The following is a 27,072-nucleotide window of genomic DNA, read 5'->3' on the forward strand; positions in this document are numbered from 1 at the left end:
TCTGCGCCACAACAGCTGATCACGGAAGCAAATCCCGAACCTACGACTAATTCCGTTCCTCGCTGAAACCACCATCAAAAGCGAACTCAACATCTTCCGCTCTTCTCCTCATCGATCCATCCACTTGCTTCAGATACAAGATTACACAAGCACGCGCCCGAGGGGGGTGTGAGGGACGTCATGATGCGGATACACGAGTTACTTGAGACATGTGTGGAGTATATCGCGTATGATGGGGTTGTTGGTGAGTCCTTTTCAAAGATCAAAAATGTTATTTGCCCGGTCGTGCGTTCGAACCTCCTTCAACTCATTGTCACCGGGTCGAAAACCTTGAGGTGGAGGTGGTCCATCCATGAGCACAGTGTCTTAGTTCAGAATTGTCGAACATGATACTCTGTCCGCCTTTCGATTGTCTATAAAGACCCTTGCTAATCCATGTTGGGACTGATAGGTAGCGACCCCACACGTCTGTTGCAACATCTAGTCAAACTCGAATCATCCGTCGACCATGATTATTTCGCCCACATCTGGACCCTCCTTTGCACCCTTCCTAGTATTCAGATCATCATCGCTTCCCATCCGATCCTCATCCCTGGTGGTACCACCGACCTGGGCACAGCTCCTCTGCCACCTGACTGGGAGCCACCTCAACATGTCGGAACCAATATCGATCTCTCCACATTGTACCGTGACGGAGTCAAAGGCCGTCAATTAGCTTATATGCTTGCCGGGAAGGAGTTCAAGACCGGCAAGCAACTTTTGGATGATAGGAGACAAGCGAGGAACAAGCCGAAGACACAGAACAATGATGAAGAAGATGAGCTTTCGGGAACTCCGGCAGGAGGAATCAAGGTGGAAGATGGAGGTCAAAGTTTCTTGAGCGTCCTAGGAGGTGATGATGGAGGAACAGGAGACGATACGCCAGACCTGGACAAAATTCCAACAACTGACTTCAGGCGTCTATCGGCAAAATGGGGAGCAAGACTTAGAATACGATGCACCGAAAACGAGATATATTATCGTCTGACTGGTTCTCATCAAAAAGTCAGTTGTTTCCAGCCTGTGCTGCATGAAATTCGAGCTGACACTCCGACAGATGTCCAGAATCACCTCTATCGTCTTCCATATACTTCAGCTCACGGCCATGTCTCGCGACAAAGGCATTACAGCAATTGATCTGGGACCTCTGGTAGGATCCAGTCAGGGGAGTATGCACTATTTCATGAAAGTCTTAGTTGGGTTAGGCCTATGGTAAGTCCGACGGTTCTTTTTTCATATGATATGCGTGGGTGTGCTAAGACAATCATTCAGCACCAAAATTCCCTGCGTTCTCCACGGCGCCATCACCAATCTTCTTGTTTACCATCGTTTTCTAGATCAGAATCCAAACTATCTTTCTCTCATCGGCAAGACTGTTCCGTCCGATCCCGCAATGCAGAGCAACGATGATGCGGCCATGGACGTAGATGTGGGGGAGGAAGAAGAGAATGGCGACGATGTGGTTGATCCGAACGTCGACGACTTGCGGTCCATCGATGAGTGGGGGTTCAACTTTGGGTCGTTATCAGAGGCCGACTTGATGGCAGGTCACATGGTCAGACATAGGCTGTTGAATATGCTTGAACATCCGATGTTGAAAAATCATCTCCTTGCTACCAAAAATCTTCTTGTTCCACTTGTAAGTGATTTTGACCATTAGGGATGAATCGCCTCCTGACAGCACACACAGGGATGGTCTGGACCCTCGGTGACGAGACATCGACGAGCTGTCTTGAGGCAGATCGACGCCTTGGTCTCCGATGGCATAGTCGAACGCATCGCTGTGGGCGAGAGGGAGACGGCCTGCATCCGGCTTGTCAAGTATAACCCGGACAAGTCGTCCGCAATCAACGAGAAAGAAGATAATGTGCACGCTATCGATGAAGAAGAAAAAGACACTCCTGACCTGCAAGGTACGTAAAGTGTGCTTTTGGACTCATCCACTGACTGATTCACCGTAGAGATCGCTGCCCAGCCGCCATATGGGCCACCCGGTGGTATCCCGCTTACTGTTTCTGTGGAGTACTCAATACATGAGCTTGTGGCGAGATCCGGTGCGAACGGAATCACAATCAACGTGAGTTGTTCACATAGACTCAGACCTTGTGCTGACAATGGATATACAGGAGATTTGGTATGACACTAGCTACATGCAAAAGCGAGGCGTCGACTTTGCCGTCCTTCGGGCTGACAGTGCGCCCATCCCGTCACATTTGTGGTCTCTCGGCATTTCGTCTACCATGGAGACTGTTGGCAAAGAACGTCGCCTCCGATTATTCACCACGGAAGCGTATCAAAAACTCATGCTCGCTTCTGGGCAGGAATTGGAAGGCTATGCGGCTATATTACGACCGGACAACGCAGATCAGTGGGCCGATGTCTCTCACAAACACTTCTACGCCAGTTTGGAGGAGTACCACCTTCTGGTCGATCAAGGGGCATTCGCGACACCCGCTGGTCCTGTCAAGAAGGCAGCTGGCAGAACTGGACATGCTGTCAAGCGTCAAAAACCGAAGACCGCAAGAGCGGGGGCCGATGGCCGTAAGACGGACAAGGATTCCATCTTAGAACGCGCCAAAGCTTTCAGGTATACCACTGAAAATCAAGTGCGAGGTAGGCCCCGGAAATACGTGCACGTTGTCGAGGAGGACGGGAAAGTCAATCGACGAATCATTGGTACTGTCTACACTCGACCGGATCTGCCGCCTATTCTGGTATACATGAAGAAGCGCAACCTATTGGTCGAAGCACCGTCAGATTACACAGGTATCGGACCGCCCCCACAGTGTAGTGACGAAGCTATCAAGAACGGCAAGCCACCGGATTGGTACTTCAAGTTCCCTACGCAACACGCAGCCGCACATTCAGGAACCAAAGGAAAAGCGAAGAAAAAGGTGAGGAACACCAGTCAGGCAGGGAGCGATAAAGAGGGAGGCGGCCCGGTCCTCGCGACAACGAAGAAGCCCGGCAAAAGGAAAGGGAAACGAGCGGATCAGAATGGCAATGGGATCACGAGCGAGTCGATCGTACAAGCTGAAGTCAGGAAGTCGAAGAGACAGAAGAAAGCGGTCAAATACAAGGATGCGGGAGAGACGAATAGAGATGGGCACGATGAGAGAGTCGCGGATGAGCCAGCTGTCGGTGGTGTCTCTGCCAATGTCCAAGCCGGACCTTCAAACCTTGTGGCGCAAAGCAACATCTCAATACCACAAACACCTATGGCAGAAACAGTACCCTCATCATCTATGCCCGCCATCACAAGCACTCACCCGCCACTAGATCCAGCCCATCTGGAGGACAGCAGCGGCCGCGATGTCCCAGTGGCGGACTCGATCGTAGACATCGATTGTCAATCGGACGCCATTCCAACTCCGGCAGCTCTCCCACGACTGAGGAGAAACGGCAAAGCCAGGCAAAAGCAAGAACCTGTAGACAAGGCCGAGCAGAAAGACAAAGCTGTACCAAAACGAACCAGGGGTCGCAAGAGTAAAGCTGCCGAAGTAGAAAAAACGCCTCTCGTGGATACTCCACAGCCAGTACAACCACCGGAACAATCAACACATCCCCCCGCGGTCGACGAAGAGACAGCAAAGGATATCCTGCCACGTTCCCCGACGTTACCTCCTCAGACGGACGATCCAGTCACAATCGAGACGGAGCAGTCGCCCGGATCCATGAGAGCCGAAGCAGATCGCTCTGTCACGTTCGACGAGATACCTCTTTCGAATACTCCGATGGAAACGAGTATTGGATCTATTCTCGTCGAACTAGCTCAGTCGGGCTTGCTTGTCCGATCGCGGGAGGCAAGTGATATCTGCTTGCAGCAAAACCTCGCCAAATCCCCCTCAGGAAGCGCGCTTGGGTCCGTTGCGCAATCGGAGGCAACTCCTCTTGTCACGAGCCAGCCTGATAGTGGCGGTTCGACGTCGGCAGCTTCGAGTCACTTGGATTCCGCTCAGACTCCGGCGGCCGCACAGAGCAGCCGAAAGCGTAAGGTATCACTGGGAGTGAACCCGTCTGCCACTCCTGTTCCAGAGGTTACGAAGAAGAAGGCCAAGGTATTCAAAGCCGCAGAAGCCGTGCACAACGAGGATGCCTCACCTTTCACGATCACGCAACAGAGCCTCACGCCTAGAAGGTCGATATTCAACATCTCTCAGGAACCGATGGAGGAGGTACCATTTGAACTACCCGCGGGAATGATCGGCGAAGTCGAGGGGAATCGAGCTGTATCCAAATGTTCGGAAGATGCTGACGAAAGGAAAGGTATTGAAAGCATTGAGGTTATGCCTACACCGACCAAGCCGGTAGTCAAGCCGCAACGTGACGAAGACGTGCAAGAGCAACGATCCGAGACTGTGGCAGCATCTGATCCAATGGTTCCTTCTGATGCTTCAGAACCGTCTTACGCGCGTCCTGTCACCCCGGCCATCCCTCAAGCTCGATCGACGGGTACGTCGATGGGTCCGCCAGCTACTCCCGCACCGATACTCGCAGCTCCCCAGTATGGAACATCCATAGGGGGCTCGGGGCTTGAGTTGACCTCACCTGCAGCGAGCCGGGGACCTCGAGCTCGATCCATGTCAGGCACTCCCCTTCGTGAGGTACAAGAGCCTTCTAGATCGTTGCTCTCTCGAGTTTTGGACCCTGCAGAGCAGACGCAATCTGATGGAACGAGCGGTAAGTCCTGCCTAATGTACCGATTGGCGTGCCTTGTTATGTGGGCTCCGCTAATGTAGGTCATCAGCTGGGCGAACTCGAATTGATCTCGGCACCATCAGACGAGCTAACGAGCTTCATCAATGTTTGGTCGATTCTGGCGGTATCTTGATACGCAACAAGCTGCAAAGCGAACATCGAGACTGGGCTCACAAGTACGCCGGCACCGATCATCCAAACGCACCATCTGTCGCTCATGGTATGGATCGAACCCACATTAAGAAAGTCACCAGCGCTCTGCTCAAGGATGGTCGTTTGAAGGAGACCATAGTATCGACGCCCACCCCAACTGGACGGTGGGTCAAAACGGCGGTCGTCTACACGTCAGATCTCCCTGACGAACAACGTCAAGAGTACATAAGACAAATGTCGACAATGATGTCGCAAATGATTACACCATTGAAAAAGGACCTCCGACGTCCGACTACAAGCTTACCTGCCACACCTTTCACCGAAATCAAGGGGTCTACGCCGAAGACCGGCAACAAGATTGTCACGCAGGATCCGAGGAACAATGACCAGGTAATCAATCACCGCCACTACTCGGAAACGAGAGCCTCTCTTGTGCAGGAGATCAATGTGGTCGCCCAGCTGTATGGATGGAAGGCCGGTCGATGCGTTCGCGCTCAGGTTCTGCATCGCGCAATCCTCGAGGCGTTCTCGGACACTAGCTCTACCTCGATCATTTCATCATCGCCCAAAATCTTTGCTCTCCCTCTTCTTTTCGAAGATATAACCGTGGGAGACTGGTTCGCATGTGTACTCACCCTTCAATTCAATGAGGAATTGGAACAATGGATGCATGACCCGGCACACCGGGCTCTCAAGGTCAAGCAGGTACCCAAGCATCTCAAACCATCCGGCGGTTTTGGTGGTCACAGCACGAAGAACAAGTTGGCAACTTTGTTGCAGATTCTGGTGTCTCTGAAGATCATCTCGCCGATTTTCCCTGCCAATCCGGCGAACGCGGATATATTCGCTGATCAGTCGTCGATGGAAGGTGGAGGAGGATTCAAGCTCGGAGAAGCAGGTGTATGGGCGACATACTACCTGGTCCATGATTACGCGCCCGTGTATCACCTTGCGTTGGACGCACGTCCGTTTCTGGGGCTGGTTCCGGCCAAAGTCGACAGTGATCTGGACCACCTATGGAGCTCAATCAAGGATGCGTCTTTGCATTCTGAGGTCGACATCTCGGATAATATCACAAATGAGGTCAAACCAGTCTTCCCAACAACAGCTCGGGTGCCCGACGTGTCAGATATCGGAACTGAGCACTCGAGGATACTTCAACATCGTACTAGATGGCGAGATGAGATACATCTTCTTCAGATTCAAAGAGAAGCCCTCAATGCCGCTATCAACTGGCAGAAAGCTGAACGGGTGCTCACGACGAAAGAGCAAGTTGAAAATCTCGCTTACAGATATGCATTACGACCGGCATTCGTTGATGCGGAACTGGACCGTAGAGTCAGCTTGGCTCGAGACAAGATCGCCCGTCGAGCCGCCCGGCTGCGCGAATCTGTACTTCGCGCGAGGGACCGACAGCAGAAGATTCAAAATTCACTTCGTGAGAGACTTTCTGAGCGACAACAAGCCAACAGACGAGAATGGGAAGCAAGGATCGAAGCTTCGGCAGTCAGAAAAGGCGTACACTACGATGTGGAGATGTTGGAGTTTGTCAGCCGACAAACGATAATCACGTCGGGCAGTATGAAGCAGCTCCAGCTTTCAGACGCGATGCTGGATCATTGGGCAGGAATTTGGAACTTGTGTAGAGGCATGACTGTGCCGGAGAGGGAGCAGATGTTGGAAGACAGAAGAAAGCAGAACCAAGAGAGACAGAGGTTGTTAGCGCCGAAACTGAAGTGGACCCGATCGAAAGCAGACTCTACCAAAAGTAACCCGAAGGGTAAGCCTTGCCTCATAGTAGACCGGTGCCAGCAGGATAAATACTCATGGTGCTTTGTTTAGGTACAACCACCCAACGACGAACCAGATCGAAACGCAAGTGGAGTACAGAAGACGATGATCTGTTTCTCGATGCTGAAGCTGTCATTCGGGCACGATCGCGGACGAACGGATACAAAGGTCGAGCGGCGATGTCTCAATATTACCCAGATATATCTACTCAAACATTCCTCGCACGGATCAGGAAGATAACAGCACAACCAGGCAAACTGGCTTATCTAGATAGGCTAGAACAAGCTTGGTACGATGTCTGGGTGCAGTATCGAGGAACAGCCGAACTACCTGACGCGGACCCCGATAGCTCGACAGAATTCGATCTGAAAAGGCACGTGGAGTTCTTGAGAGCCAAGGTCGACAAGAAGTCCTTGTGAGTGAGCTGCTGTGCCGTGCTAAAATCGTGAAGCTGATCAATAGATGACGTCTCAGGAGACTGCTGGCGGTTTCCACACCAATGGAAGAGAAGGATCGAGCACCAGATCTTCCTCCCGAAGAGTCCAAAGTCTCAGATGACTATACCTGGACCTATGTCAAGGTCGAGGAGCATACTTTTGATAATATTGCCAACTCGTCCTCAGCAGAGGAGATCCGCGTGGCCCAGCTGGCTCACCTTTCGCTATACAGCGAGCCTTCATCAGCCTCAAGCAGATGGCGCTCTGATAGGGACACTGGACTGCTGGAAGCTGCACTGAAGGTGTGTAAGGGACAGTGTGACGGTCATTGAGGCTATGACGACAAGCTAACAACGAATATCGATACAGATGATAGTCGGCACAGCCACAACCGTATATGATCCGGCTGACGGAGATGACCTTTTGAGCAAGTGGGGATCGGGCACAACCGAAGCAGCGATTGCCGATCTTGTGGACAGAGGAATAATCAAGAAACATCATACTTCTGGAAGTACAGCTGGCAGATTCTATGACTTCACGCCGCAGTAAGTATGCTATAAGCAGGGCAAAAGTCTTCGCGAGCTACAAGCGATACTGGATTTGGCTGATATGACGCAAATAGATGGCAACAACTGAGCGATGGCGCGCTTCCCGACAATTTACCAGTCGAGGCCAAAGGCTTGCATGAGATGTTGGAGAGGGACAAGAGCGGTATTGAATGGCCTATCATCGGCCGATCAGGAGAATTGGCAGCGTTGATGAACATGGTGTCGAATCACGAGGTCGGTGTGGCGTTCGACGTCACGAACAGAGTTAAAAGTCAACTGCAGGTGGACTTCGAGTTCGAGATCGACGAGTTCCCCACAATCAAGTTCGAATCGGACCATTACAATACTCGGAAGCTTAGTGAGTGCGAGATCAAGGCCGCTTATCGATACACAACTGATGTCGATGCAGATGACGATGTGTACGAATTTGATTTCGGGGTCAAACGTCTGGAATCGTCTCTGTCACGCACCGGTGGTAGTATCACCACCCTACCGGATCCCCAGTTGTGCAAGCCGCCGAGCAATTGGGACCTTACGGTTGACAGCACTCAAGAGACGCAGCACCACGTCGTCAAGGCTACCGACCTTGTCGCTACTGCTGGTCCCGATGGGATGACTAAGCCCGAGCTCCTCCAGGCTCTGGGCTGCTCTCTCGACACCATGAATATGACCCTTGCCTCGCTTGCGTCCCCAACTGCGGAGAAATCTCCGGTATTTTGGGCGGGGTACGATACTGCTCGTCTTGTGTCTCGGAAGCACTGGGACAGCTGGACCGTCACAACTCGTGCTCCATCTTCTTTGTTGCGTCATGCCGAGGACAGCAGACCCGATGCACAAACCAAGCCTAGACGCTGGTGCGATCTTTATGGAAGATTCATGGAAGGGGAATGGAACCGAGCATTGCACGCGGTAATTGCTCAGGTTGCTGCTCGTCCGGGTCTCAGTGAGGTGAGCGCGATGGAGCCAGAGACTGCTTGTTTGGCAGCTTTACTGACACGTGGTTGATATCCAATCTAGCGACGACTCAGAGAAACGATGCAAATGATACTGGATCGACTAGAGATGAACGACGTTCTAGACTATCTCCTGACGCAAGGAAATCTGAAGCGTTGTCCGATAGGTACAGAAAGCTTCTTACCACCGGTGGAAGCGATGGACGTGACGGAGGAAGAGGGAGCAGGGTGGTGGTGTGATATCGAGAAGATGTGGACGACTTGAGGGGTCCACCTTTGATTTTCAGGAAGATGGGGCAGCGATCTATAGACCGGGATTTGAGAGCCATGAAAGGCGACTGGAATTGAAGTGTATAATCGATCATGTACTATGAGTTGCGCGTGCTCGAAGCGAGAGATCCAGACCAGCAGCGAGCGACCCGCAGTACGGGGTGAATGACGTTCGGGGTATTCCCGAGGTGAATTCGGGGCATGTCCGAAATGTCCCTCGTTTTGTCCTTTCGGGGAATTCAATCAGAGGTCCCTCGCTTCATTTCTGCGACACTTTTCTTACCTTTGGCATCCCTTCAAAATACTTGACTTATGTCGCCATCATCACCAGCAACATCGTATCTACGACCCTTGTCAATCCCACCTGGTGAAGTCTCCTCGTTCGCGTGAGATACTACTCTTGGGTGTGACCAGAGCGATAGAGCCAGGTACAATCTGCCGTCCGACTCTCTTGACCCACGCGTCTTCCTTGATGTTCCTCGACAATCGATTCATCAACCCATCCAATCTGCTTCTCTCGAAAAGATTTTGATCACACAGATATCTCATCTGTCCCGTCCCATCCCAGCACAAGTACCATCTCTCTCGTCGATAGAAGGCGACTCTCGCCATGTCGCTCGCGTCGAGTCGTACTCCGACTCCTGCTTTGGAGACGTTATATCCCACTTTTACCTCCTATCGACCTGAATATGTCGATTCCAACGGGGACCTTTACAATCCTTCCACGACATCTGTGCCCTCATCCTCACCAATGTCGTCCTACTCGTACACTTCGAATCCCCTCATCTCGTCAAAGAGCTACCACCCTGTTGAGACTTACTCCGCGTCCGGTCCTGCTCCTTCCAGCGTCATTCCGTCCATTCAACAACAACAACAACAACAACAACAACAACAACAACAACAACAACAACAACAACAACAACAACAACAACAACAGAACAACACTGAAGGACTACCCGGTAACGCATCAACTTATGTCGGTACTGATGCCGGTGCTGCTGAAGCCTCCGCATCGTCCATCGTCAATAACGGTCAGAACAGTTCCAAACCACCCTTATCGACCACTGCCACCATCTCCATCTCCGTGTTCGCGACTCTAGTAATTGTCGGATTGGTCTTGGCTTGTCGTCTGTACAGAAGAAGAAGGAACAGGTTGAATACTATTCCGGGTGACGATGATCATGATCGTCATCATTCTCATGAACGGGCGGAGAAGATAAGGGGTGAAAAGAAAGCACGACGACAACGAGGAGACTCTATCGATTCTCCTGCACCATTACCATCGTCCACAACCTTCTCACGACGACAACAACAACAACGACAACAAGAACAAACCGGCCGTATCTGCCAAAGAGATATACAGGATGTTATCTTACCCAATCCTCCACGTCCAGCCGTGCTACCGATCCCGACACCAAGGGTTTCAGGCCTGTTCGCCGACCCTTTCTCATCACGATACGAGAACGGTAATGGTATTGGGACGGGGGCTTCTGGGCACAGCTATCCCGAATCGATGTACACGGACAACTCGGAATTCGACATGTTAGCGCAAGATGGATCGAGCTATACTCGGACGTTATCGACGTACAGCGAGGGTATCAACTCGGAATATTCGGAGAGAGATCTTCAAGGTAGTTATGTACCTTTTCCTCCGGGACAGAGGGAAAGACCGACATTAGAAGTGGATACCAAGACGTCCAAAGGTTCAAGTCCAGGTGCGGGTGCGGGTGCGGGCGCGAGTATGGTTCCGGGTTCATCGACGTCGACAGCCACTCGATGGGACGATGCTACTAGAACCTATGATTCGTCACTGAACACCGGCGGTTGGACAAGAAGCATTGCCACTGCTACTTCCACCAGTGATACTCGAGAACATTTCAGTTCGACACGAAATCTCATCTCCCCATTCTCCGATCCGGACAATCTCTCACCAACCCCCATCACAACGTACGATCCACGCCAAAGTTCCATCTCAGTCTTACCATCTGCCATCTCGGACAGATCCTGGAGGACAGAAGACGAAGTGTTGATGATGGGCAGAGGAACACTCTCACCCGGTGTCGGTATCGGTGCAGATGGGGGAGGAGGATTACAGCGTGGTCTGACTTTTGTGAGACACAGAGATGGAGATGCTGTACGAGTTCTGAGAGATGATGTGGCGGAAGACGAAGGATCGCAAGGTGGGAGACAAGTGCATCTCCCGCCGACGTATGGTGAATTGTATCCTTCTCGAGGTCGATGAGGTAACCGTTTGTTAGAATATCGGGGCTCGCACTCAGTCGTGATGTGGTGGTTTGTACAGTATAGATTTTGGGCTCAATTGGTCTTCAATGCGCATGTATGTATATTTCGGAATCTAGCAGTCCACTTCTTCGTAAATGTGCATAAATCATATATGAGTTTGACAACAGGCGTTACGTTTTCGTGTGTAAGATGATGGTTGACTGTCTTCGTGTGTGATGATAGGATACAGATATCTTCCTCTATTGCTCCACCTGGCTTAGGTCTTCACCCCAACCAGGCTCGCGGCGCTATACCACCACCGCCCTGCTCACGTTCGCCGTCCTTCTCACCGTCTCAAAAATCCTAAACAGACTCAACACCATATTTCCGCCATACAACAGCAGCGCCAACAGACTGAGAGCGATACAACCTGCTTGTCTCCTACATACCTCGTGGGTCAGAGGCGAATCCAGGATAGATGCAGGTAAGGTGATTCCTAATGTTGATGAAATGGCTGAGACAGTGGTCACTCCGGTGAGGACCGTCGATCCTTCACCGACACCGGCCGAGATTTGTCTCAGTTCATCGAGAAGGGCCGCATATTCACTTGCGAGACCATCCCTCCACCAGGCTCCTCCCGCTGTGCATTCCAAAGGTGTCGCGATCAAGTCGTTGATGGACAAGCTCATAGCACTGGACCAGAGCGCTACGAAAAGAAGGTCTAGACAGACCCATAACATTTTGGATCGAAGGCCCCACAATCCGATAGGTTTACCGAAATATTCGCGGTAGATTGCAGTGAGTACGTGAAGGATTGTGAGCGAGGCATACGCAATGATGAGGGTTGTTGACGATCCGATAAGGCCCGGAAGTCGAAGGTGGATGAGATCGAGGCGAATGGTCACAGCGAGGCCTACCGAAGTGACAAGTTTGATCATTGTTTAGCTTGATGGATTATCGCTAAGAATGCTATGACACGTACCAAGAGCGGCCGCGACAATAGCCAAGTTCATCGCCCTAATCCAGATCGTCACCCTTGCATCAAGGAACAACATCCTCTTGTACCTCCTTCTCCAATCCGAGTCGACGTTCTTCAGTTTGGTTTTCTTCCCATCGGGTCCTCTCCTCCTCCCACCTAGCACCCACCATCCCTTCCTTCTTCCCTGACCAGCTCGCATACTCTCCGTATTATCGGTGTTCGTACCTGTCCCATGCGTGTCGGATCGCGAAAGGTCTACCGCCGGATTCTGTTGTGGGACACCGAGCTCTTTTCTCGCCGCCCCGTTTTCCCAGTCGAATCCATTTGCAGGTTCGGCACCAGCGTGCCAAGGGTACTCATCTGGTTGACCAGTCCGTGTAGATGGTGTGAAACCTAGGCCCGAGGGCGTAGGTGGTGCCAAAGCTTGTCGAAATCGTCTTTGTCGTCTCGGTTTCGCCCTCCTGGTGGTGGTGCTAGATTCTGCTTCCGTTTGGGCAACATTGTTCTCTGCCTCTGATTTACCAGGGGGACCGTTGCGATTCATTTCGTCTCCAAACTCGGGTCTGACTGGTGTGAATGGCTCAGCCTGGGTGAGACCGGGATCACCCTCCTCAGCTGTCGGGCTCGGTATCCCTGCCAATCCCTCTGCATTCATTTTGGGCGCCTTTTTTGACTTCAGAGGTCGCATAGCCCCAGACTCATTTTCATCATAGTAGCCATACAAAGCATCTTGCCAGGTACCTGCATGAGGCCAACCGTTGGTGAAGTGTCTCGTCATTGGTGGCGGCAGGTTGAGCCGAAGCTTGTGAGAAGCTTTACGTCGGGTCTTTGGTCGATCTGGCGTAGCTGCGCCCGAATTCCCGCCGTTGGGCGTTTCATCGCCGTTGTCCACGTCTGAAGGCGGACCATCGCCGTCATCGACCGCAATAGCAGGATTAGACAGCGTCGATTTTGGTCTGGGCTTGATGCGACCCCTGTCGGATATGACGACTTCGGAGTCACTTGAAGGCTCTTGTGGTTCATCTTCACTGTTATCACGCTTGAAGAATCGGGGGAAGGTCGGAGCTGTGAGCTGACGTCGAGCTGCGCGCCGTGACGAAATAGGCTCCTCCAAATATGGAACTGGACCATCGTCTGACGGTAGCCGAGTGCTCATTTCATCGACAAGGGTAGTCATACCAGGACTGGGAGCCTCAATCGTCGGGGAAGTCGGTGCCGAAGAAGGTCTTGGAGGTGCCGAAATCGACAGCGAAGGTATGTTGCCATCCGAACCTGCTCCTTGTTCCATCTTGCTCGGCCGGCGGAAGAAATGTTGAGCATTGCTGAACCGGATAGGCGCAGGTTGAAGAAGTCTTGAGTTATTATTACTGTTCTGTCGGGAGGGAGAGTTTCCTCGACTTCTGACGGTTTTGCTCGACGAACTCGCAGGGAAGCCCGTCCCTTCCTTATCCTTTGAGCTCCTCCTGGAAGAGCTGAACACCCCGCCTGTCTTAGTTCTGTCCCTGGGCGTGCTCCTTTCCTTTCCGCTCTCCTTCCCCGACTCCCCTTCCGCGAGTGCTCCTTGTTCCACATCTCTTCCGCTCCGATGTAGATTCTTCTGACGAAGTTTGGCCATACCCCTCTGCGTAAACGTCCACCATGGCGGTTCGTCATCGCTGTCCAAGTCTTCCGTATCGGTGTCAGAACTTGATGAGCTGGGATACCGTATCCGGTGACGCGGTCGTTTAGGTTGATCGGCAGCGAAAGTTGGTGGTGAGAGTGGGAGTGGACTATGGACGGGCGAAGGTGGTGTTGGCGGCTCGAATACTGCCATTGCTGTGAGGATGATCAATGTCAACACAGATTGTACCCCGACTCAGCGTGAGACCGGCATCAACTCACGAGGTACAGTCCTGACCTTTCTGATAGCTGTTGTAGAGTTCCTCGCACTATCTGCTCTCGGACTAAGCGTTCTCATACTTCCGTCATGCTCCAATGCTGAATTAGCATCTGGACTCTTCACTCTCATCGACCTGTCATCCTTGTCCTTGCCCTTGACCGCAGCTCGTTGTCTACTCTCACTGCGTCCTCTTTCCCGATTTGTACTACTGCCTCCTGCCCCCGCCGAAGCCATGCGGCTCGAAGAAGCCGCCTCCGGACTACGCTTCGCATTTGTGGCCATCTCCTTCAAATGCCGACGTGTTGTTGTTATATGACGGGGGCAGTGAGTTGAGTTGTTGTGTATGTATATGATGCGCAAGCAGAAGACGACAATTGGGAGACCGGCAGGGAAGAAGAGAGCAGTCGTGATCTCGTTACAACATCAGCTGGTCGTGGAAAGAGTAATGTCTGTATTGTGCGAAAGAAGAGGTCGTGGATGAGTTGATTGTGGATTGCAAGGTATGTGAACGAGTCCAGTCGGGATTTGAACTCGAGATTCCCGTAAAAGACGCACAGTAACGTCAACACTGCGCTCTGACCGGTTGCGAATATCGGCCTCTCTGAAATATCGAGAAAGACGAAGAGCGTGTCAAGAGAGCATACAGGTCTATCGAAGTGGGCAGTCGATCCAACAAGCAGCAAGACGATGAGCAATGGGGCAGCGAAGAAGATGGTGAGACCGAGATCATTGTTTAACGAGAATACTGTCATCAACAAAATCACACCTATCCCCCCCGCCCCTTCCCCTCTCCGCTTATTCAGGGCAATCATTTCATTACAGGTGGCTAGATTCGAATCTGACAGACAGAGCTATCCATGCTATATACAGCCCAAAACAAATGTCAACACAGCATCCCACCATCATGAGACGTGCAGAGGAAGCGATCGTTGCTCCCTCCTCACATGCTGGGATGCTGCTATTATGCTGAGTTCGCTTCTTGGGAGACAACGATGCACTGTAGGTGGGTGGCAAAAAGAAAACCCAGGGATTGGCAACACAACCTAGCATCCCTGGGTGCCACATTGACGGGGGATTATACAGCAGACATAGCAATCGCTGGTATCTCAAGCAACTGCTGCTCCGTCACCACGATTGCCATCGTATAAGCATACTTCGTCTACCTCTCCTTGCCCCTCCGTCGTACACGATATCACCGAGATCCAGCGATTCCGAACGGAACATCACACAGCTGTCATATATCAGACACAACACGAGTAGTCACATACATAATACTCTCACCTCGCCAACCGAGATCTCATCAATCCGGCTCCACACTCCGACAGCGAAGCGAACACACGAAATTGGCCGGGCCGACATCACTTCAAGACCAACCTTCCCTTCGCATCTTCATTTCTTCAATAACACATACAGTTTCAAGCTAGCTGCTCTCTACCATCTCGTGTCTTACTGCATACACGTCCCGTATGAGCACAGGTCGAGCTGCTCCCACCATCCTCCTCATGACGTATTAGATTCAGTCTATCGTGCTCGACTGGACCGGCGATGGATCTGTCTCGATCAACCATCGCGAGTGGAAAGATAGAACCGAGAGAAAGGGATGAGGGTCTAGGGGAAGGAAGCAGCTCCTCGTCGCTGTCCGGTGAGTGTTTTTGTCTGTCGTGGTTGGACCTCACCTGTATAGATCCGATCAAATCCACATACGCACAGTGCATGAAAGGGGCGTGCTCGACTATTTGCTGACTACCTCTACAGCACGATCCATGACGAGCAGCCCTGATCCGGATAACAACTTGGGAGGCCTCGTGTCACCACCGCCTCCCCCTCCGGATTTCAATCCTCCAGCGGATTTTCCAGTCGATTCTCCTGCTGCAAGCATCTCCCCACCGACTAGTAGCAGTGCAAACTCTCCTACTCGATTCAACGCATTTGCTCGACCGTATGATCCCCCACCGATAGCACCGCCCACACAACCTCATTTCTCGCCGCCGCCACTTTCTGTGCATCGACCTGGGTTTCCGTCGATCAACCGTATATCCAGCGAGTCCATTCAAACTCCAGGATCAGGCAATAGTTCCATATCTTCCACCCAGTCAGAAGGAGGAGAACATCTGGCGGAGATGAGGGAACGACTTCTATCGGAAAGCTCAACATCAACGCCTGCAGGCTCGAGGAGCAGAAGTAATTCGTTTTCTGCATCCGGGAACGATGGCTTCAAAATGAACATCACCAGTCCAACCCCGCCGTCTGAACCGATCTTTCGCGATATCGACAAAGAATTAGGAGAATTGGAGGAGCGAGAGAGGGCAGGGTCGAGCAGATCGAGAAGATTGAGTTCTGGTGTTTTGGAGGAACTGGAGGAAGAATCAGATTTACCGGCCGAGCATGCCTGGGATAGTGTTGTGCGTCCTCAGCCATAGTCAATGAGCTCCGCTGACAGTCTTCTCGAACAGTGGCCGGCACCTGGAGTCGCCCAAAAGAGCGCTCCTGTACCGACCAAGTTCCCAATCGCCCCTGTGTCCCCCTTCGAAACTCCTGCTTTTTCCCCCGCGATCATCCCCATCACATCGATTCCGGCTAACACTCGCAAGCCGTCTTCACCGATCGTCAACGCTCACGATCCTATATCCCCCCAGAGAGGTAGCCAGTCGCCCCTTCCTGGCGCCATGCCTTTTCGGTATTCACCTCGAGCAGGACCGTCGTCTCCTGTCGGCGAGGCTATTCATTATTCCACTGAGATGTTCTACGGCGGGCGGAGAAGGTCTGTCACCTCAGATATACCGCTTCTCGCTCATTCTCCACCCAATGCTGCACCAATATCCGCGGGTCTCTCGAGACATCATAGGTCTCTGTCGAACTCTTCTTCCAACATCATCGGATCCAATAACCTTCAAGGACGACTGACGTTCGATAAATTGCAGCGGTCTTCACAGAGTTCTCGAAGTCCGCCGAAAAGTCCCATGAAACAGCCAACTAAATTGTCCTCAGAAGTAGGACGATCGACCGGTCCCATTGAGCCACAACCATTACCACAAGATCCAAGACCATCTCTGACAGGTGTGGCTCCGCCGAATAGACTCTCGAACCCTGGCGCCTCTCCACCGGTCTCTGCTACCACCAAAGGTAGGCCGCGTGGTCACAGTCTTTCAGCCGCTATGTCACCACAATTTCTTGATATCGAGCGTTCCGAAGTTGGCTCATCCACTGCGACACGGCGTTCTCCTACCGGGACCGGTGATGCTCCTCATCTGGGGCACACATCGATACAAGACCGCATTGATAACCTGGGCTCAGCTTCCTCGCTGCCACCGATCGCCCTGCCTCCACCTATCGCTCCACCCGTACCTCTCAGCGTGGATCTTAATTTGCGTCCAGACCTACAGTCGTTTCCGCCACTCGGTCATCGATCACCTTCACCACCTCTTTATGCGCCGCTCTCTCGGCCAGCCAATCTTCGTCGTGCCCTTTCAGATTATGACGCAAAAAGTCGGTCACATGTGCCTCCATCGTTCCATCGCACCCTTAGTATCACAGCCGAATTAGACAAGTCTCCCAAACGTCCGACGTCGTGTGCAGACATCGCGTCACCTGCGAGTCCCGGGCGAAGCAATGATCCCGATTCCTTACGCTCGAAGAAGAGTCCTAGGTGGTCGCCACCATCAGTGCATATTCCTACGGAAAATATACCCGATATCGACACTGAAAGCAGTGGCTCAAGCTCTTCGAATCGGCCGCCTGTGAGCCCTCTGCAGATGCCAGAAACCTCCTTGTGGTTTGCGGAGAGTGAACACGACGCATATAACGGCGATGACGAATTTGTCGACGAAGGCGACAAGCTGCCGCAAGGGGAGACACACATGGACGTCACTTTCGACGATGAAGGTCTCAATACTCTCGAGAGAATTTTCCTGCTCAGCAAGAGTGAATACCCTTTTCATCGTGCATACGTTGCTCGAGTTCTTGGTGACTTGCTGAACGATGTTGATCCTTGCGAGTCGGTCGAGTACGTCCTGCCACTGCTCAGTGGCTTCTCCATGGATGACGATGAGACTGTGAAGGAAGCTTTCGCTTCCGAATTGCATCGCATTCTGTGGTATTTCTATTCGACCTGCAAGCTACTCGTGGACGATGGAGAGGGAGGCATGGACGGGATTGAGGAGCCGGAAGAGTCGGCAGCGGTCCCAGAGACGCTTCCGTTAGGCAGGAAAGAGACCATGACGGTGACATCCGAAGGGATGAACATCGTTCCGAGGCCTAGTCCGTCGGAGATTGCAGAGGACGCGCTGGTGATAGGATCGCATTCGTCCGTTAGTCCGTCGGGTATCGGAACGTCCAGTAGTATCAGCAGCAGCTCAAGCTGGAATCGACCTGGATCCACCAGCTTCTCACCTGCCACAGACGAGGGCGGTCTCGACGTCAATACTCCCAACTCGTCTCTATCTACTTCTTCGCAAGAGACCGCTTTCAGTCCTGGGCTATTAATCAACCCGCATACGGAGGATGATCCGGGAGACTTTGGGTTTACTAAAGATGTGGGAGCACTTATTGACCGACCAGCCTTGTCTGTCAGCTTTTTCACACCGCTTGTCGGATCTTTGCTGCTGAACCAAAATCCGGTGATCTCGGAGTCCGTGCGAAATGGTGTCGTGGCTGTCCTAGGACGTTTGAGGGGACATGGCGAAATCGCACTAGAAACGTGGGGTCAAGCTTCCTTGCAACCTGAACTTGACGAAAGACGAACTTTTGCGACACAGAACGGACCTCATCAACACGATCTACGACCTTTCACTTCAGAAGCGAAAGCGACAGTCGAACATGAGCTATTGCATGGGATCATCATCGGCATGGGTCAACTCTCTACGGAATTGCCTGAACTGCTTTTGGAAGACCCAGATACTGCCGACGAGGAGCTGCGAGATCAAGAAGCTTTCCACTTGCAGCTGATACAAGAAGCGACTGCGGGAAGAGCGACTTCCATGAATCTTATCGGTTCAGTCTGCGAGTTCTACGAGAGCAGCGAGGTCGTACGACATGGCTTTTTCGATGAGGTTCTTGGGGCCGGTGATGGAGATGTGCCCGTCAGGGCTGAAGCAGCAGTGGCTATGTCTTGTTTGGCAAAAATGGCCCCCGTAGAGCAAGTATATCAAATGGTATGTCGTTTGGCTCCTCCCAAGCAAGTAATGCTGACGCATCGACTGCCTCAAGTTGCCGCTTTTCGAATACTTCTGCGAGGATGAAAACGATCATGTCAAGCAGTCTGCTTGCCTCTCACTCCCGGCCCTTTGCAGGCGTATTGAGTCTCTTGACTACCGCCGAACATTCGCCATCAAGGCTGTGCAGACTCTTAGCGCCTGTACCGAGGATGTCCGTTGTGCTGCCCTCGAAATGCTGGGTGAGGTCATACACATCTTCCACGACGATCCAAGGGGGCCCCCAACCGAGTTGCTCGATATATACACGGATGATTCAGAAGTCAGAGAAGGCGAGAGAGATTCCGATTGGGATGTCGTCACCATGTTTAACGTGAGTGCGGAAGGAGACATGTTACCCGAATCTGAGTCTGACCCGATCTCACTAGTTTCCCGGAGTTTGTCTAACACTTGGTCCCGATCGATGGATCGATATCCGAGACCTTTTCCACCGACTTCAATCTCGAGCGGGCGATAAAGTAACTCGTACCCTTGCTTCTTGCCTACACGAATTGGCCAAGATACTTCGGCCAGACCAAGTTGTCCAGGATCTTCTACCCGTTTACCACAGCCTTATCGAAGACACTGAAGAGATACGGGAACGGGTATTCGAGCATGTCAACATCATTGTCGCAGCTGTACCGAAAGAGGTTGGATGGAGCCTTTTCGTTCATCTCGCGGAAGGATGGAAAGGCGGGGTACTGGGCGGGTGGCGAGCGCGAGAAAAGATGGCACTGCACATAGCGAGTTTTCTCAAAACCTTTCAGGGAATGGAGGGGTCCGAAAAAGTGCTCGAAATGATGAGGGACGCATTACTGGATCCTTTCGCTGCTGTCAGAGATGCGGCGACGAAAGACGTAAGCCACTCATCATGCTAAGACCTTTCTGAGAGGATCGGGCTAATCATCGCTGTGCAGATTCCAAACGCGTACGAAGTTCTTGGATCTGACTCGGATATCGCGAAGCGGTTCCGAGAAATACTTCTCGATCTCGGCGACGCGTCTTCTTTCAAGCAGCGACTCACATTTGTGCGTTGTCTCAGAGAGTTTGTCAAACCTCCTCCGAATCGATCAGCTTTCGAGGACTTCTTCCTCCCCGTTCTCCCCCGCTTGTCGCAAGACGTCGTCGACGTGAGACTCGGTCTTGCGCAGATCATCGCAGATCTCTTTGTTGTGGGTGCATACTACTCAGATGTAGCCAGTCATGTCCCACGAATGTTGGAACAACTTGCCGATCTCCTTTCTGATGACGATTCGGTGGACGTAAGGGATACTGTTCGCAAAGTGGATCTAGACAGACTGAGGAAGGGGAAAGGTGTCCCTTACGAAGTCAAATCGGTGCATCGACCGGATAGGTCTAAAAAGCCTGGGGAGCGGTCAGCCAGTGTTTCGCCCACGACCTCGAAGACACCTTTTGCTGGCGCTACAGGGAATGCGGCAGTAGGAGGTGCGGCAGCTGCCGCGGAGTCTGCCAAAGCGTCCGCCTCTGCTGGTCCTGCGACCTCACCTTTCGGGCCGGAGAATGATCCTACTCCGGAGGCGGCAGACATTGAGAAGCCTGAATCTGCGACCTCGTCTGTCTTGGACAGCAGTTCGCCGAGCAAGGACAAGACGCCAACTTTGAAGTCGAGCGCGCGAACAAAGTCATTGTCCTTCTCGACGACGGTAAGTCAGGATCAAATCCCCAGACCGACTCTTCAGGCGGGGACGAAAGCATTGGAATCACAACAATCGGACGACATGTCTCACACGAGTGAACTACTCTCGGCATCGAACGCTACTTATCCGCTCGCCTCACCATCCATAACATTGCGTCGGCCAAGTGGCGAAGAAGCGACGAAGATGGGTTCGATGCATCTTAGCGCTCCAAGCGGGAGCGGAGAGGAAGAGGAAGGTGGAGATGTCACACCTACACCTGTCGGTCGGCCTAAGAAAGAGGATCCTTTCTCTGTACAATTTGGGAAAGCAGCAACGGATCCGTGAGGGGTGAGTGTCGAGTGGAATGATCCTCTGTTCAGGAGGAAGGGGAGGAGTGTGCGAATTTGAGAAGGAGGAAATTTGACTTGAGTACCGGAAGAATCACAGTGTATCGTTAATTCCCAACCTTTATATTCGTTCCCATTCGAGGTTGATTTTGATTTAGACGAGAAGGTGATAATAATCGCATACATACATCATCCCAACTTGTCTTCTTCCCCCTATCTCATATAGGAGGGAGGAAGGGATGATGTCTCCATATACACGCTCGATGTGCGTTGCGGAAATTGACGCCGTTGTGGCTCGGATTCGAAGATACTTTTGCATGCAGCATGGGTTACGGTTCAACGGACGTGAGGTATTAGCATCTGGTCATCATGGTTAGCTACAATCCGGGCAAAAAAAAGTATAATCGACGTCCGACCAATTATGACAAGATGGCACTTCATTCGCTGGTTGGCGATCTGACTTCCGAAGACAAACCCAGACTCTCCCTCGACCCATACGCTGATCCGCCCTCACCCGGAGGGGAATCCGTCGCTACCATCTCGGGGATACTCCATACCGCCTTCTCCCTACCCCATCTCCTCCTATAGAACGTGACCGGCATCTCCCCTTCTTCCTTGTCTGCCATGTCTATACTGCCTACGAAATCGTAGCCTGTCTCACAATGCGTGACCAACTTCATGATCACCAGATGGATACATCTTGCAGAGATCAGAGATGAGGACGAATGTGCTGTCCCTGCGTTTCGTCGCGAGACAAAAGCCCAAAACGTGATTGTCAGCACGCAGTCGACCTCGCAAAGATAGGATGATCGTGTGCAATTTGTAGACGAACACTCACACGGTGCTCCCTTCAATCGTATCTCTCTACAATGTCTCTCCCGTACTCGAGCATCTCGAACACCGTCGACCCACCACGTCCTAATCCCTTCTTCGACAGCTTGTCCCACATCCGCCTCAGCATCGATGATCCAGATCCGATCATGGGAGTAGAACGCGATGGCGAAGAAGACGGGCTCCGGATCAGGCTCCTCCCGAAGGAACATCAAGGTGTCTTTCCCAGAATCTACAGAACGGTCAGGTAGGTATTGGTCAGCATATCTAACGACGAAACGACAGGGTGAGAGATGACCGTCGATCAAGACCCGCTCACCTTTCGCTGAAGTACGGAACGAAGAGGTCAGACCGTAACCCTCTCTCGCGAATTCTGTCAACAGATTGATCATGATCCGTTTTGACCTATCCGACGTCCAGTCCATCAACGACCACTCGCTTTTCCCTTTCTTACTTTTGAGTCGGAGACACTCACGAAACCTGTTCTGAACTAGTTGGCATCCAAGCTTCTCCCTTCATTGTGACTTCCCATACACCTCCTTCACACCCTTTCTCTTGATGTTTCTTCATCAATTCCGGTTGATATTCCACCTCTTGTATCTTGCTGATCCCCTTCTTCCAGGCTCTGTTGATCGCGTCAATGACGATCGGCCTCATGCCCAATGGCAGAGCGATGAATGAGAGTGTCGACATGGACGAGATTGTCATCATGAAAAATGGGAATCTCTGACTAGCGTTCGACGCGGGCAACGGACAATGTGTGTTGCTGAATGATGAGACGGACGTGGCAGGGGTAGAAGGGGATGATGCATGATCGTTTTCACGTTCGCGGTCGGAGTGATAGTGATCGTGATCGTCGAACGAAGAGAAAGACCGTGTAGACTCGATCGTGTCCGTTCGGTCGAATGCCAATGAAGACATCCGCTTGTGCAATGGTCCACCGGAACCTGATCCAGAGAACGTAGTATACTCTGATCCGGAAACTGAGGGACTCGTGGGGGCGTTCGAGTCGGAGTGACGAAGTATTCCATGTATTTGACTCGCATTGCTATGGCCTTGGCTCTGAGAAGCGCTCGCATTGGAACTCGAGGAGAAGGTCCGGTGTGGCGTTGGCGCGTTGGTCTGGAAGCTCGTTCGACGAGGTGTCATACTCGGCGAAGGTAGCATGCTAGGTGTTCTAGCACCAGTACCACTCGGTGTGGAGGAAGTGGAAGATCGTCTGCCATCTTCCGGGAGGGCGATGAAAGCGGGTGTCTCTACTTTGTCCTTGAGAGACGACGAGGTCCTCTTCTTGTCGTGATCATGATGATGACCAAGGTGAGGGAAATGTAGGGGCATCGTGTGAATAAGGCGTCGAGTACGTAAGAGTCCGTACTTTGAGGTATAGAAAGAGAGTGATGCTGGATTGGCAAGTCGTTGAATAAGAATGATGAGTGCTGCTCAGATGGGAAGAGAGCTGAGATAAGCGTTTGTCGGAGTGGGAAAAGAAAGTTGTAGCTGCAATGTGACGATAGCAACAACAATTCACAGATTAATAGAAAGAGTGCCTGGAAAAGAGCAAGATGGAATTTAGACGATGATGATCAATGGCTTGGCAGTAAAACACTTATCTATACGATGGATGCTTAACTTACGGGAACTGGCCCCATGTGAGTGATCGGGGTGGCGACTACTGACTGCATGCTCCTATTCGACTGCCCGCCCCTGAACCCCCCTCGATGCCCGAGAACGGGACCCTGCCACCATTTGTGACCGGGGGCATAGATATGACAAGATTACGACCATTCGACAAGATGATTTCATGCATATCGTGCCAGTATGATCATGGTTGTTATCGCTCCTTGTCTCCATCCAGTTCCATCACTTCGCCTCCGAACAGACCGCCGTCCATCTCACCCAACACATAATCGAGCATGTAACTCTCCTGAACGAGTTTATCTACCCGTGTGAAATGCCTCTCCGAGTAAGGGATGAGACCCTCCAATAGGTCCTTGATAGAGATCGGCGCTGCTATTGATTTTTGTCGTTTGTTCTTCCTTTCAGTCTCCTTGTCCTTCTCCGCATCCGTCCTCTCCTCTCCATCCTCATCTTCCTCGTCAGGCTGAGCAATTTTGGAGACCTTCCCAACGGAGTCGAAAGCGTTCAAAATCTCCTCGGCGGAGCGCAATCGCAAGATAGCATTCAAGATGACTTGAGCTACTGGTGATGTTCTGGCAGAGACATTCCAATCTCGTACGAATTTCAATAGTCGAATGAGGTCCAGCCCGGAAAGGGTTCGGAGCACCTCGTCGATCTCCGTTGAGACTGTTATACTTCCTGGAGCGGGTGTCGGTGATTGGATAACGGTCGAGAAAAGATGAAGGAGTCGACCTGGCTGAGACATTGACAAGGCGAGCAGGATGGCGCGACGGTAATCTTTCAATGCAACGTAGTTGGTGAAATCTTGTTCACTGCGGTTACAGATAGTTAGCACATAAACAACCGAAGGAGAATCGCTGCAACACACCTTTGTACAGCCTTGACCAGCGCCTCGTTCTTCTCCGCCTGCTCGACCTCTGTCGAGTCTTCCCAGAACGTAGCCACAGAATCTGCTCCCGCCGACACGATCGTCTTTTCGTCGCTCGAAACTGCCAAAGCCCAAATCTGTGGTAGTGTTGTCAACATTGCACTACCACTGCATGAGCACGCGATTCGGCAGCTTACCTTGTCCTCATGGTTGTCCAAGGTCTTGACACATTCCTCGTCTTTGATATTCCACAATTTCACCAAACCGTCAGAAGCCGACGTGACGAGTTGCATTCCGTGACTGAGAAAGTCCACTCTCAGCACCGAGTTGGTGTGTCCCTCGAACGTCTGTGAGCATCCGCCCGTCAGCTCACCGCTTAGACAATGCCAAGCTTCGACAGCTCACCTTGAGACAACTGAAATCGTCCAGACTCCACAACCTGACTGTCCTGTCTGCTGCGCCACTGGCTACAATTCTGTCTGTCCTGCTGAATTTGACGGACCAAACACCTCTTCGGTGCCCTTTACAAGTTCCCATCGATTTGAAAGCGCCGGTCCCTGAGGGATCGAAGTCGACCTGGAAGATCTTGACGAGTTTATCCTGAGATCCTGAGGCGAGGAACTTATCGTTGGGTGCTAAATCGAGAGAGTTGATGTCTTTCTCGTGGACACGTAATGTTGAGATGGAACGAGGTCTGATGGGTTCTGAGATGGTGGAAGTATCGAGAGGTAATGAGGTGAGATCCCACATCTTGATGGTTCGATCTTGACTGGCGGTAAAGAGGAACCGTCCGGCTTTACCCTTGTCGTCTAGTTTCCGAGAAAGGGCAACAGCACCGATACTCTCCGCATGCCCTTCGCATATCGCGATACACCGCCAAGTATCTCCTTCGACTGTAGGAGCCCAAACCCGCGCAGTGTGGTCTTTGCTACCCGTGACGAGCCATCGGTTGTCTGGCGACTTGTCCAAACAGAGAACCATGTCTTTGTGACCTGACAGAAGACGAACGTCAAATGTCGATGTAGAGTATATCCGGACGAGATTTGAATTTGTAGCGACGGCGAGATGAGTGTGAGAAGAGGAAGAAGGTGTAGAATTCAAATAGGCAACATCGACGATTTCGTCATTGAATCCGACGATTTGTCGACTAGGTTGTAATGTAGAGAGTGAATGGAAGACTATATTTTGATCGGCATGGATGGACAGAAGCGTCGATGAAGTGATATCATATCTATGATTTGTCAATGGCCGGATATCGTGTGAAGACGCATAACTCACAATACGTTGACCACACCTCTTTGCTCGTCTTCATCAACTTCCGCTTCGTCCACACCTTCCACACCGTGCATAACGCCAACTTCCTTGCCTTTGAGCGCATCCCATATTCTGACAGCACCCTTGTCTCCACCGGTGAAACATAATAGGCGTCCGGGTTCCGACCCCGATACCCGTTCATCTTTCGGTAATAGTCCTAGTGATTCTATCTGTTCTCCAGCGATGATCGTTTGAACGAGTTTTGGTCCAGTTGCCGCTGCCTTGCCCTTCCCTCCTTTCTTTGTCGATTGGGACGACACATCATCGGACAGCAAGTCCCAAACAAGCACTACTTTATCTCTTCCCCCTGTGACGGCCCATCGACCATCCGGAGTTACGTCTATTCCTCGGACTACGCTAACATGGCCTTCTAACACTGCCTTAGGTTTGACCGCATTTCCACCTCCTACCACCCTCGCACTCGCGTCGCGCAGATCATACAATCTGACTCTAGAGTCGGTTGAGCCCGTCAAAAGCTCCATTCGCCGTCTTTCTTCTCCGGCAATATCGGGGAAGTTGAACCGTAAAGATGAAACGGGTCCACCATGTCCTCTGAACATGTGAGTGACATACCCTCCTGCCAGATCCCAGACTTTGACGATACCGTCCGAGGATCCCGTAGCGAGGAGTGTCGAGTCTGGAGACACGGTTGAAACGAGGATGGGAGCAGAATGAGCTCTTGGAAGAGCACGTGTATAGCTGAGCAAAGGAGGTTTTGTTGATGGGACAAGAGGCGCGAATTCGGGAAGAGGATAATATCGGATTGTCATAGACATGTGCGCGGTGATCAAAGTGGGAGGTTCGGTATGGTACGACAGAGCAAGAGAGCTGATCGGCGTGGAGTCCTATGCAAAGGCAGATCAGTCCCAACTCGAATGACTCAAGCAAGACCAAGTCTTGCTCACCCCTCGTACCCTTGCGATAGGCAAGCCTGTCTTCACTTCTGTGACGAGCACTTCTTCGCCCATAGTACTGATCAGCCATTGTCCATCTTTGCTCAAGAGTACTGGACCACCCGTATAGATCGGTCGGATTGATCTAGGTGACGCTCGAAAGCTATGAGAGCGGGAAGCCAAGTCAGTTGTGCGACAGCGACAAGAGAGTTGAAAAGCTGTCTAGCTCACCTCGTTTTCAGTGTTTTTCTCGACGATGAACCGTTCATTTTGCCCGACACTTGTTATGCAGTGTGCTCACACCGATCGCTCTCTGCGCCGGAGTCCTCGCTATGGCTGACGGTGGTTGCGTGCGAGAAGAAGGGCTACTCTACACTTGTGATGA

General features: G+C 51.9%; 6 protein-coding genes across 6 annotated transcripts; 3 read left to right on the forward strand and 3 right to left on the reverse strand.

Moving 5' to 3' along the window:
* Positions 1-183: 183 nt before the first annotated feature.
* IAR55_000851 (uncharacterized protein) lies at positions 184-8,884 on the forward strand (the record flags this gene model as incomplete). Its single annotated transcript, XM_066943984.1, has 15 exons — positions 184-244; positions 452-1,044; positions 1,097-1,251; positions 1,312-1,678; positions 1,730-1,952; positions 2,001-2,116; positions 2,166-4,719; positions 4,787-6,670; positions 6,733-7,096; positions 7,156-7,420; positions 7,488-7,663; positions 7,741-7,900; positions 7,949-8,024; positions 8,076-8,614; positions 8,684-8,884. 15 exons carry the CDS (start codon positions 184-186, stop codon positions 8,882-8,884), a joined length of 7,734 nt encoding a protein of 2,577 aa, XP_066805185.1.
* Positions 8,885-9,499: 615 nt separating this feature from the next.
* On the forward strand, positions 9,500-11,131 carry IAR55_000852 (uncharacterized protein; the record flags this gene model as incomplete). Its single annotated transcript, XM_066943985.1, has 1 exon — positions 9,500-11,131. The coding sequence occupies one exon, from the start codon at positions 9,500-9,502 to the stop codon at positions 11,129-11,131; it is 1,632 nt and encodes a 543-aa protein (XP_066805186.1).
* A 289-nt stretch (positions 11,132-11,420) lies between these two features.
* On the reverse strand, positions 11,421-14,204 carry IAR55_000853 (uncharacterized protein; the record flags this gene model as incomplete). The annotated part of the gene is made up of 3 exons (XM_066943986.1): positions 11,421-12,025; positions 12,095-13,906; positions 13,973-14,204. The coding sequence occupies 3 exons, from the start codon at positions 14,202-14,204 to the stop codon at positions 11,421-11,423; spliced, it is 2,649 nt and encodes an 882-aa protein (XP_066805187.1).
* Positions 14,205-15,733: 1,529 nt separating this feature from the next.
* IAR55_000854 (uncharacterized protein) lies at positions 15,734-21,141 on the forward strand (the record flags this gene model as incomplete). The annotated part of the gene is made up of 5 exons (XM_066943987.1): positions 15,734-16,372; positions 16,424-19,120; positions 19,176-19,493; positions 19,549-20,016; positions 20,077-21,141. The coding sequence occupies 5 exons, from the start codon at positions 15,734-15,736 to the stop codon at positions 21,139-21,141; spliced, it is 5,187 nt and encodes a 1,728-aa protein (XP_066805188.1).
* Positions 21,142-21,580: 439 nt separating this feature from the next.
* On the reverse strand, positions 21,581-23,312 carry IAR55_000855 (uncharacterized protein; the record flags this gene model as incomplete). Its single annotated transcript, XM_066943988.1, has 4 exons — positions 21,581-21,879; positions 21,982-22,206; positions 22,294-22,379; positions 22,450-23,312. 4 exons carry the CDS (start codon positions 23,310-23,312, stop codon positions 21,581-21,583), a joined length of 1,473 nt encoding a protein of 490 aa, XP_066805189.1.
* A 493-nt stretch (positions 23,313-23,805) lies between these two features.
* IAR55_000856 (uncharacterized protein) lies at positions 23,806-26,956 on the reverse strand (the record flags this gene model as incomplete). Its single annotated transcript, XM_066943989.1, has 7 exons — positions 23,806-24,424; positions 24,481-24,617; positions 24,678-24,827; positions 24,886-25,711; positions 25,759-26,639; positions 26,700-26,850; positions 26,919-26,956. 7 exons carry the CDS (start codon positions 26,954-26,956, stop codon positions 23,806-23,808), a joined length of 2,802 nt encoding a protein of 933 aa, XP_066805190.1.
* Between the last annotated feature and the right edge of the window lie 116 nt (positions 26,957-27,072).

This window comes from Kwoniella newhampshirensis, chromosome 2 (genome assembly GCF_039105145.1).
Source record: "Kwoniella newhampshirensis strain CBS 13917 chromosome 2, whole genome shotgun sequence".
Classification (NCBI taxonomy): Eukaryota; Fungi; Basidiomycota; class Tremellomycetes; order Tremellales; family Cryptococcaceae; genus Kwoniella; species Kwoniella newhampshirensis.